This window comes from Xenopus tropicalis, chromosome 5 (assembly GCF_000004195.4).
Source record: "Xenopus tropicalis strain Nigerian chromosome 5, UCB_Xtro_10.0, whole genome shotgun sequence".
NCBI lineage: Eukaryota > Metazoa > Chordata > Amphibia > Anura > Pipidae > Xenopus > Xenopus tropicalis.
In genome coordinates this window covers 48,707,326-48,719,727 of record NC_030681.2, presented here as the reverse complement: position 1 = coordinate 48,719,727, position 12,402 = coordinate 48,707,326, and the positions used below count along the sequence as shown (strand labels likewise).

Below are 12,402 nucleotides of genomic sequence, written 5' to 3'. Positions count from 1 at the left end.
AAGGTCAAGTCCTTCACACTTCAAAATAAAGTATGATGTGCCTAAGAGCTTTCTATTTTGGGGGGGAAGCCTATTTGCTCTCCTAGATAAAAGATCAGATAATAGATCTGAAAGCCCAGTTTGAAGTCAGTATAAGATTTGAGGAGACAACTTACTGGTATCCACTGTTTTATATATTCTGAGAAATGAGTGTATAATTAATATATACTGATTTTCTAACATTGTTTTGAGCTAAGGGAGGTCTGAACCACAGCTGAAATGAAAAATTACTGCTGTACACCTCATTTAATATAGTAGTTATTCCAGATGTACAACACCCACAACTGCCCGTGCATAGCAAAGAACTAAAGGGAGTTATTGGTGTTTTATAACGTATCAGAAAGCAGCATTTACTGGTCTGCTGGCAGAAAACAAATACCCCGTTGGTTGCTATGGGGTTACTAGTACTGGTGTATACTTCATGACTAATATGATATTATCCTGATTATATTTATATAATCCTATTTCAAATATGCCTCTTTGAGAACAGCTGAATGAAATAACACTTATGTAAACTTTGCAACTCTTGTTATATTATATGTATGTTTTAAAGTGACTATTGAGATGATACAATGCACAGCTCCTTGTGCCCATCCAGACAATATTATATACAGCTCCTTATGACTGTTCAGACGATACAATGTATCTCTCTCTATTACTGAAAACTGTAGCTCATAAAATTTGAATCTGACAGTCTTACTCTAGGTACAGGTATGGGACCCCTTATCCGGAAACCCGTTATCCAGAAAGCTCCGAATTACGGAAAACCTCTCTCCCATAGACTCCATTTTAATCAAATAATAAAGAATTTTAAAACTGATTTCCTTTTTGTCTGTAGTAATAAAACAGTACCTTGTAATTGATCCCAACTAAGATATAATTACCCCTTATTGGATGCAAAACAATCCTATTGGGTTTAATTAATGTTTTATTGATTTTTTAGTAGACTTAAGGTATGGAGATTCAAATTACGGAAAGACCCCTTATCCGGAATACCTTTGGTCCCGAGCATTCTGGATAACGGGTCCTATACCTGTATTTCCAACCAGTAGTGGTTGAAGGCAGTTTAATTCGCAATATTTGAATAACGAACCCACACATTTGAATCATACTATTTACATTACATTTTCTACTGTGGTGTTTGGTCAGATAGGGTGTTAGATATTCAGAGCGATTCATCTCATATTTTTGAGATAGAGCATGCAGTCAATTTTCTACATAAAGGGTATTCATTCAGTAAATCAAATGTGTCACATTGATTCTTCATCAAACAGAACATTACATTGGGCCTATCCAAATGAACAAAAATGGTTTTCAGAATAAAATGCATACATTCTGGAAAAGAATTACACATAGAAAAACACTGATCTTTTACTGTAAATCAGAAATCAGCGATTTGTTATAGAAGGGAGCTTGTGTATTAGCTGTGGTTGTGCAATGTGTAACCTTCCCAAGGAAAACAGTGTCAGTGCAGATAAAATACATAAAAACGTGAGAAAAGCGCATATAAATGATCAGACGCAAAGACACAAAGCAGTGTAGCAATAAAACAGACGTGTTTCGTCACCTCAAAGTCAGCTGCATCTTTGTGATATCCCTTGGTCGAGCACAGTCTCAGTCATAGTATTCACAGAGCACAGTTCTCTTACAGAATAAGATGAAGATGGATGTGGTATCGATCAATCTAATAACTAGAATTCAGTTTTTCTACTGTTTTGTTTTAAACAGAAAACTGCAGTGATGGTACATTTCCTGTTGTGGTTCTCAGCTCAGAGAACTAGCAGAGGAAACAACTAAAGGCTCCTTCACATCCGTCTGTCAATGTAAAAAAAACTGCTATGCAGCGTATCTTTTAGTCTCTGTGTAATAATATAGTCTTCTACCTTTTATATATATTTTAATGAACTTCCTAAAATCAAAGGTAAAAAATATCTGTGCTTCAGCCTATGCTCCACCCTGCAGTTCTGCATTTATTGCAGAAAGAAATCTATTTACTGGTGATCACATGATGCCTTTTGTTTTTTTGGCAAACAACAGCAGTCCTGACATACTTTGTGAAAGGGTTCTTAATAAACACTCAGGGTAATTGCCAGTGAGCTGCTAAGGTAAGAAATGTCACTGGAAAGTATAAAGGCAAAATATGTGAAAGCTATAGAAGTATTTTTCTCCAAATTACCTGATGGCAAAGCTCCTCCCACTGTCGCTGCAGGAGCTCAATGCGTTCATTAAGTATTGCAATATCATCTGCAGTGATGTGCTGAGTAAAAATTTCCTTGAGGGTTGTCAAAAACGCTAGGTCCTCCACCCATCCTTCAACTGCATTTTCAAGTTCCTGCAGAAAATGCAATGACAAAAGAACCAAAAATGCTATATACACTCATAAACAATGAAAGTGTCTGGTAAATACACACAAAACTGCCATATGGCCACAAGAAAAAGCACTGAAGCTCGTGGAATAAGTAACAGTACTTCTAATTACCTTGCAGCGCATCTGTTCTGCGTGTAGCTCATCATGATGATCTGGAAGAGGATGAGACAGATTTTTTCTAAAATTTCTTAGTTTTTCCAGAGATTCAGCTGTTCCCTTTTCACACTTTTCCCAATCCTGAAATGAAAAATGGACATTCTGCGTGTTAAATTCTACTTACAAACCTTACATGGATGCAAATCTCTCCTAAATCAAGGACCTGGCACTGCAGGGAGATATATTTATTACATTCCTAACTTAATATCTCTGTATCAGCACATTAGCTCAGAATCCAAGTCCTAAGTGGTCATTTACCAAGTGCAGCAGCGCTAAAATGGTACACCAATGCTGTGCTTAATCACATAAGTCATTATTATATAGTTTAGCCAAGCAGTGGTGGGCCTAGCAGGCCATTTGCCCTAGGCACCCTGGATGGCCTACGTGATGTGATGGCACTTTGGGGGAGCACAAGCGCATCCAATATCACAACGTAGCGGAGGACATGGTTCAATGATTAGCAAAATGTGGAGGGATGAGACTCCGGACTAGGGGTAGGCAATCAGAAGAGGTACATGCCTAATGCGCCCCCCCCCCCACTGTTGCGCCCTAGACATGTGCCTCTCCTGCCTACCCCTAGTTCCGGCCCTGGTGCCAAGTACTATTGCATATGTCCTCTTCTGCTAAATCAGTTCAAGTATGTATACTGACAATGTGGAAACCTAGATTTGGTGGTAAGTCCAGGGTTCCCACAGCAGGTTGCATCTACAGAAGCAAGAGACAATGTAATTTTAGCATAGAAAATATTAACTGACACAATTCTGACAACTTTAGCCACAACTAGCAATTGTGTTGGTTTTAATGCATCAGAAACAAAGATGGCAGGCACAACAGTGAATAAAGTTGCACAATGTGCTTTGTCATGTCATTAACATAGTGATTAGCATATTTAAATAGGAAAGTTGAATATATCAAAAAGGTTGCACTGCTGTAATTCATATGAAAGCTATGTACACTCACCATACAGAATGCTAAAAAAAAAAAAAACAACATTTACATTGTTTACACAACAATGTCACATTAATGAACAAATCTATGGATTTGCCATCAACATGTTATGCTTATCTGCCAATAAGCTCAGCAGGGGAGAAGTGAGATGTACCTTCAGTAGGAATGCAAGCTGTTTCTTCTGCTCCTCCAATCTGACTGAAGTGGCCTTCCATCTCTCTTGGATATCCATGAGCTCAGTCTGCAAAGCAGCCTCTGCCACACTATCAGCACAAAGAAGGAGCTGCTTCCCTGCTTCTACAGTCAGAATATAGCTCCCTTGTTGTCTGTGGAGCACTTTATCTTTCAGCTGTAAAAAAATAACAAGTGTTTAATATCTATTTGTATTTAAACCTTTTATTTTCCTTGAAGGATGTAACCACATCATTGCTTTTAAGGTGAGCAAAGGCACAGCAGTAATGTCAGACTGTGCCAAAATTGTCTTGATCACCCAACACATAAGGTTTATATCATATGTTTACATGAAAGTTTGAAAATGCTAATGGCTTGGTTATAAAGGCACATGCCTGTCATTAAGCAGCCGCATTCCTGTCCCTTTCATAAAAAATAAGAAGGAATGGTCCAAGGAATCTAATATTATAGCAAGGAATCTAAACTGCACATACCCAAATTGTCATATATGTGAGGTTCACATTCTTTTGGGTTGTAAGTCGACAGTTTCTCCTACATTGTCTCAGATGACAGACTTTTTCAATATACCGTATATATACAATAGGCAAACATTGTTTTTACTGTAAATAAAAGTGCTGTGCTATAAGTCTGCTGTGAATAAGCGATATACATGTAATTCAATTTTTCTCTTACCTGAATTTCATCAAGTAGGTTCCTGGCTTGTTGAAGTGGTATTGGAATACCTCCCAGACCACTGACAGGTTGGTAGGACATCTCCACCAACCACTTTCGCAGCTTTTCAGCCATTTCCCGGTAGCGCTGCCATTGTCGTATCTGGCTATCAATAATCCCTTTTCTCTGCTGAGCTCGACGGATCACTCCTTGCCACTGATTGCTAAGTAATGTGAGTTTCAAGTTGAACTCATCACTAGAATCACAAAGTATAATTGAGGATTAAGGATTTTGTATTATGCACAATTAACCTTATATGGATAAAGAAAATATATTGGATACAGCACAGTACCTGTCATCCACCTGTCCTTGTTCAAGCAGGCGCTGTCCATCGACAATTATGGAATGCAAAATCTGCTGACGGCTGAACATTTCTGCTTGAAATAACTGCCAATGAGAAATATTTGTTCAGTGTTAACAATAAAATATTGCATATGTCCTACACATATGTAATTCATTCACTGCTTGTTTTATATCCATTCTAACCAAATATTTTTGTTCAATGGCCTAAATGAAATAAAGTACATTTTATGAAAATAATAATAATGTTGGCTAGACACCAATATTGTAATTACCATTTTGATCAAAAAAGTACTACATTTTTCTGGTACTTTACCTCGTGTGCTCTTTGTTGTTCTAGGAGACTTTGATAGTTTCCTGAAATCTCCACAGCCAGCTTTTGCTCTGTCTCAATCAAGAACTCCATCCAAGTCTCACATTTTTCCAGAAAGGTTTGATGTTGTAGTAAGAAAGACTGCAACTTGCTGATGAGACAATAATAAAGTTGTTTTGCACACCATAAATATCCACATAAATTCCAAAAAACATAAATATATAACGAGAAGGATGATTATTTGTGGTCAAATTGACCACAATTAGTCATATTGAACAATATCAGGCCTTATGTTAAAAAAATTAAACAAATAGGATTATTTGAGATGATGGTAGTAATAAAAAAATATCTGAAATCTCATATCCGAAATCCATATAAATAATGGAGAAAAATGTCTTGCCTGAAGCGTTCTGTAGTCTGCGACGAGGTAACAGTCCAGTGTCTATTAAGACTCTGCATTCGTTTGATTTCCTTGTCATTCAGGGGCAGTCTATAGCCTAGTTCATTTAGGCGATCTAGGTCTGGAGCCATACTACTGAACCTTAACATCTGTCTCTGGAAGAGGTGAAAAACACTTATGTTCAACAAAACAATAGCAACAAATATACTAGGCAGTTGGTAAAAAAGCACTTTAATGGAAATAGAGACATATATGCATTATAAGTTTAACCCATTCTCAAGGACAATGCTGCTTTTTAGTATAAAACTAGAATAAAGAATCAATTGTAACATATGTGGCATATGCTAGAACATTTACAAAACATTTATATTTTGAAGTTAATACATAGATAAAAGTCATGTGTATTTGGTAATGCCAGAGTGGAAGAACAGGGCCTCATCAAACCGCAACCCAATGTACTTAATAAATCTGCTATTAAGATGAGCACATGGAAGCATGATATGCTGATATGACACCTTATATCATACTTAGTTTAGCTTGAAATAGCAATTTAGTTTGGTTTCAAAGTTATTTTAGTTTAAAGAAAAGTAGGATTCTGGAGGTACAAAAGTAAAACAGAAGTGCAGGAGAAAAGTGCAGGATAGCAATAAGCTTTAATCTAGTTCATTGCATATAGGCCACTAGTAAGTGGCAATCGAGTTTTATTTAGTAAACTCATTTACTTTGACATAATGGGGCATTTCATAAAGTCAAATAATCTACCTCCCCATCCACAAAGATACACAAAGCAAAAACAAATTACAAAATGATGTAAGTCGTACATACTCCACTGACAGTGACCTAAAGACTTGTTAACATTACTCTCTGCTAACATTAACAATACTTACTTTGAGTTCTTCCATTCTCTCCTGAATTGTAGAGAGGTCTGATGATCGATTTGGATCCTGCCCATTTAATACTTCTCCTGATTCAATAATCCAGGTCTCAAGGTCTTCCAGGCTTTTAATAAATGTTTCATAATCTAAGACACCAGTCTGTAACAAACAAGAGTTCATGCTCATTACATAACTTTGCATTAGAAGATATTCCAGTCATGTCAAATTAGCTGATGAATAAAAACATTACTTTCTTTGTTTGGGCAACTGTGGTTGTTTTTTGTTTTGCAAACTGAGTTCTTTTAATATCAAGATTTACTATGCGATAAAACAGCTAAAAATCCGAATCTGACATTTCACCAGCTAAAACTTTTCGAGATTATGTAGAAGTCAATGGCAGATGTCTCTTCCCTTCTCTGGAAGATGTTTGTTCAAAACTTAAGAGGATTTTGGATATATGATGCTGTTTTTTTGTGCGACAGTTCACATAAAGTTGCAGTTTTCATGTGGCAAGTTGAAAAATTTAGAAGTTTTGATGACTTTTCTGCTACTTTTTCTGCACACGCTTTTTCAATTTCAGATTTTTTGATGACCAAAAATCTAATTTTAAAGTCTTGACTAGATTACCAATAAAATGACAAGTGTATTAGAGTGGCTGTGCTGTAGTACCCTAAAATATTTTTTCCTCTAATCTAAATTGTGATTTTCTGGACTTTGGTTGCAAATTTCAATGTAGGATTCAAAATTTTCAGTTAATTTGTAGTTGGCAGTAATTCTCATTGCTCATTCAGCAAACATACTTAATTATTCTGGACTTAAACACTATAGTGACAATATCTATCAAATTCTTTAGCAGATTTTACAGAATACCTGAAGAATTGCCTGTTGCCTGAGAAGAGCCTGCTCCAATACGGACAGACGTTGGTTTAGGGAGTGGTGGTCAGACAGAATAGCTGTAGTGGCAGATGTGTCAACTTGTTGTTTTAGCTGTTCTCCTATGTCACTTAAAGACACCAATGATGCTTTTGTGGTATTCAAGCCTTTTAGTAATACCTGATAGAAAGACAGAAATGGAACAACTTCACTGTGTTTACCTGGACACATTCAAGCCAGAACCACAAGAGGTCACAAGTCAATGTTTGACATCAGATTCCGTGATTAAAAACAAGTTAAAATATAAAGTTTTTATCATATTTACACTGCAGTCATGTATCCAGATTGTGATCTCCTCATCGCCTATGTCCTTGTTGGTAGCTGTTTTTAATAACTGATTAGCTCGATCTTCTTGCTGTTGAACAGTGACATTGTACTGGACGCTATAGTCTTTGTATTTTTGCCAAAGCTGGAGCAAGGTCTTGCTTGAATGTAGCTGTTCTGATATTTCCTCCATTAAACTATTCCATCTGTTAACAATTAAATACAATTATTACTGACAAACCTGAGTTAGATGCAGTAAAGTAGATGTAGAAATCTGTTGTTATTGGGAGCATATTTAATTACTCTTCATATTATTCGTAACAGGTAAGGGCTCTGGCACACGGGGAGATTCCCCCCGCCCCGCCACGTCTGCCATCCCACCGGCGACTTACATGTTCGCCGGTGGGATGGCAGGGGAAGGCAACTCGGGGAGATTAGTCGCCCGCGGACAGGGAGTTTTGCCGCGGGCGACTAATCTCCCCGTGTGCCAGAGCCCTAACAGGTAGTTAATAAGGTACAATATATTTCATAGTGCTGCATGCACAATAACAGAGTGTTCATGACAAACATACAGATTACATATAAATACCTACTGAAACAAGAGGTGAAAAAGGCAATGAGTTTACAATCCAAAAAATAAGGGGTTATAAGGTATGGGAGAAAACAAAATGAAAGAAAACCAATATGTATTTATTTACAGATTTGGGGCACACCATTTATTCTTACAATAGAACTTACACTACAGTAAAGTCAATAAGACCTAGGGTGTAAAAAGTTTGTCAGATTTCAGGCATCAAATCAAAAAATTGTAATGCAAAGGCCAGGAAAATGTGTATTTTGTTAGTTTAGGTGGATAGAGAGAGAGACACACACACACACACATATGATTTGCCATGTTTTTACCTTGTGGTGACCTCCTTCAAAGCAGTTTTGAGGGTATCTTTTAAAGAGGATTTGCATGAATTCAGAAGTTGATTTGTTACAGAGCCAAACTTATCAAGTCTGTCTTCTTTCTTTTCTAATTCTTCCTGTAGGTTCTAAAAGATACAAGATCATCCTTTAAAACCCCAGTCCATTAGCAAAACCTATTATATGTGTTTTTAATTTTCTTTTTATTTTAGTCCAGAATACTGAAGGTAACCATTTCATCATTTTACACTTGCCCACCTTAAGGTTTTCCACTTGGACTTTAACTGCCTCCATCGAACCTGTCATAAGGCGGAAGCGGGACAGGGAATACTTGGCTTCCATAAGGTAGCTGTTCAGTTCTTCATATATTTCCTTGTAAATGCTCCACTGATCAAGTACTGATTGTAACAATATCTTTAGCTGACCCACCTGAAAAACACAATGCAGACATAAAGCAAATACTCTTTTTCCTTGCTGTTCTTTACCCTTTGATGATGCCTTCAAATAAATAGAAAAACAAAAGGCTTAAGTCTAGCAACCAGCTGTTGTGAATGTAATACACTGTTCCATTCTATTTACACTGCAGCTCAATCTACAATGGGTAATGGCTAAACAAAAAAGAACTGCTGTTCTTTGAAGTGTTTGTTTGCCAATGGGCTGTCTATTAGTGAAATATGGTCTGTTAATTCCTAAGTTTAAAAAAACATCTAGGTGCCAAAGATGCAATCTAGTGGGACTTTAATTAACAATAAAATTCAATATTTTATCGGCTATGTTATAAAATGCAACATATCTTACCAGTATCTACACAACTATAATTTTCTTCAAAGTCAAAGTATGCAGCTGTATCTATTAACATAACTGCCTCTTATAAAATGAAATTAGGTCCACTAACCATATGGTCCAGGTTGGCCCAAGAATGGTTAAGTTCTCGCAAGGTCTCTAGGACAGCTGCCGTGACATTTTCTTTTTTATCACGGATTAAGGAAAGCCCACTCTGTTCAACTTTCTCCACCTCTTTTTCCTTAACCCTTATCAAGTCTTCAAGTTCCTGAAAAATAAAGAATTAAATAAAAGATATTGTAAGCCTTTAACCTTATTTTTAGCCTCAATACGTCAGTATGAAAAGGAGCATTACACAACCACAGTAATGGAGCAAATTAAAGTTGTAGTTTAGAGAGCAACAAGGGCTACCATGACATACCAAATAAAATCCAAACAATACCAATTGGTAAAGTACACTGTTTTATAAAATTGATTACCTGACATTCTTTTAAGCTGTTCTGAACTGATGCCTGATCACCAATACTTTGGTGTCTCTGCAACTTCTTTTCTTGCCTCTCAAACCAGGATTTTAGGGTGTTGACACTGTTTCCATATTCTGTCCAAGATTCCAATAAACGTTCCAGCATCTGGATCTGTGTGGAAATAGTAAAAGAAGTGAACCAAAGGCTACGCAGCATTATTTTGAGGGTCCGCAAGCATGTTCTGCCTTTTCTGACATAGCTGTATATACATGTATGTATATGCATTGTACATCTGAACATGGTGATTGCCCCACAAGAATTTTATTTTGAAATTTCTAATACAAATGAAAAACAAATACCTAATGTTCAGCAAAGAAGATTATAGGTCTGCTTCCAATATAGGCTGAGTTTGAACAACTTGGGTGCATTAAACAGAATAAGTGATGATAAAGCATGTGGGTGGGCTGTATAATCCAGTAAAGCAGATGTTAAAATCATATTTAAGTATAAACACCATATTAATTTTGCTATATTGTTATTTTTTACCTTCTCTGTAATTAGGCCTTGCAGGATTTGCCAGCGTCTATTCATAGCTCCGAGTTTCTCTGCAAAGTCTGTCTTGTCGCTTCTCTTACTTTCCACATCTTGACTACTAATCTGCAGCACTGACTGATTAACAAAGTCCACAGTAAGCTGCTTGCAGTTGACATCAATCTTAAACCCCTAGAATAAAAAAGACACACATACAAAAAGGGTATTGAAATTATTTTAAAGCGGCAACAAATACATTTAGCAAAATGTACAAAAATGTCGCAAAATGACAAAGCACATTGGACAACTGATTCTTTTTGCCTCTCAATTTTTAGCTATGCTAGATAAAATATATATTACAGAATCACATCAAAATGGCTAGTGAAACTTTTCTATTTACACAATAATACATGAAAATATTACATGAAACATAATACAATACCTTGTATTTCAGTAGGAATTCCTGGATAGCCTCACATCCTACTACATTCCGGATATTCTCTTCATCCTCCTTAATAACATTTTCCATTAATGAAATCCAAGTCATTACTTCAGTTATGGCATGACGTGAAGGCAGCTTGTCCATTTGCAACTAGTGTATGAAAAAAATAAACTGTATGAGACTTTTGAAGCAAATTTAATACAGCGAAAAATTTCTAAAGGTGATACCAAGTTTGGTAATATGAATCTATTCAATGAACATTTTCTTAAATGGGGGCTGCTAATATGTTAGAGTGACCCACCTGGTGCAATTTCTCTTGCACTACTGGGATATGAATGAGGAGCTCAGTCCACTCGGTATCTATTTTCGTCAGATCAGAACGCAGTGATGCTGTATCTACTTTTTTTAGGCGAAGCAATTGATTCCCAGTACTCAAGACTGAAGATTTCAGAGATGATTTGGCATCAACTTCTTTGGAAAACTCCTATCAATGGCATAAAAAAAGGAATATATGCAACAAAAAGGTCAGTCATAAAAAATGCATTTAGCTCTGGAATAGTTCCAAGGGCTGTGAGTAGTGCCTGGATTTTGTAGGCACACGTTAAAAACAGGACCCATGTTCCTTTAACTATTAATAAACTAAGAATTTATCTAGCTAGAAAAAAAAGTTCAACTACTATATTTAAGATACTGCCAAGATTTGTATTGTAGGAAAACACATATTAACAGCATTAAAATATTAACAGAATATGTGTTCAGTTCTCTAATGAAAAAGTACTCCAATATTGCCCACACGGTTAGGATTATGATGAAAAGGAACTGGTTAAGTTACATGTACACTTTTTAAAATGCCCATACCAAGAAAGCATTAAGATGGTCTCGAACTGTTTCCAGCTCCTGAGGGACCGTTACAGACTGTTGAGTCCAGAATTCAAGTCGATCAATTGCAGACCGCAGCCAATTAACAAGCTCAGTAGATTCGTTCTTATATCTACAATGCAAGAGATTTAATGAGAGGACAACTATCTGAATAAACAGTTACATGAGTAGAACATTACTGAGCCTCAAACCAAGTCCTCTTTGAGGGACTATGGTGCATCATCTGTTTTGTAAATATGTATTGATATTGTTGAATAATTAGTATTTAGTATAATGGTGTCAAGCACTATACTCCTTGACACCATAGGTAAAGCAGAGGCAGGCCTCAGACTTTCAAAAAGAGATGACTACTCATAAGAATTTATGATAGTCAGTGATTGGTCCTTACAGTGTTTCCAGATAAGTCAGAAAAATAATATTAGTAAAATGTTACACATCATTATGGCTCTTCCTATGTCTCTGCTTTTGGGGTTCTATTGTCCCCTTAAGAGTTCCCTCCACAGACTTGGATTAGACAGCACAGTAATATAATCAGTTCAGATGTCTCCCCTTGTTTTTTTGTTTTATTATCATTTAATTCGTATTTGAATAAAAAAACACTGTTATACTAAGCAAACATAAACCTTCTCAAGTACCTGGTCCAAAGTTTCAGTATATTTTCCAGTCTCTGTAATTCTTTGGAGACCCGATTTGCGTTATTCCCCCAGTGTTCTCCCAAATGACTCATGAGGCCTTCTAGCTCTGGACAGTTCACAGACATCAGAAGCCTCTTGCCATCTTCTAAAATCTGGTACAGTCTTGGTTGGTACTCTGTTAAACTTGACTTAAAACACTGTAGAGAGACAAGCAGAAAAGAATAAGTTACACCACAGTGGGTTCTCCAGCACTGATTAAT

General features: G+C 36.5%; 1 protein-coding gene across 6 annotated transcripts in view; it reads right to left on the bottom strand.

The window, feature by feature from the left end:
- Nucleotides 1-12,402, bottom strand: part of syne1 (spectrin repeat containing, nuclear envelope 1) — a 244,378-nt gene that overhangs the window by 36,483 nt on the left and 195,493 nt on the right. For all 6 annotated transcript variants that reach the window (NM_001127037.2, XM_018093792.2, XM_018093789.2 and 3 more), the window contains 19 exons: nt 12,143-12,339; nt 11,487-11,619; nt 10,930-11,112; nt 10,629-10,778; nt 10,202-10,378; nt 9,671-9,826; nt 9,304-9,459; nt 8,667-8,837; nt 8,403-8,536; nt 7,501-7,705; nt 7,173-7,355; nt 6,315-6,461; nt 5,428-5,582; nt 5,031-5,178; nt 4,707-4,801; nt 4,376-4,610; nt 3,666-3,860; nt 2,519-2,644; nt 2,216-2,371 (listed from right to left, as the gene is read on the bottom strand). In NM_001127037.2, the coding sequence (NP_001120509.2) occupies nt 2,216-2,371; nt 2,519-2,644; nt 3,666-3,860; nt 4,376-4,610; nt 4,707-4,801; nt 5,031-5,178; nt 5,428-5,582; nt 6,315-6,461; nt 7,173-7,355; nt 7,501-7,705; nt 8,403-8,536; nt 8,667-8,837; nt 9,304-9,459; nt 9,671-9,826; nt 10,202-10,378; nt 10,629-10,778; nt 10,930-11,112; nt 11,487-11,619; nt 12,143-12,339 (3,102 nt within the window). The remainder of the gene's footprint in view (nt 1-2,215; nt 2,372-2,518; nt 2,645-3,665; nt 3,861-4,375; nt 4,611-4,706; nt 4,802-5,030; nt 5,179-5,427; nt 5,583-6,314; nt 6,462-7,172; nt 7,356-7,500; nt 7,706-8,402; nt 8,537-8,666; nt 8,838-9,303; nt 9,460-9,670; nt 9,827-10,201; nt 10,379-10,628; nt 10,779-10,929; nt 11,113-11,486; nt 11,620-12,142; nt 12,340-12,402) is intronic.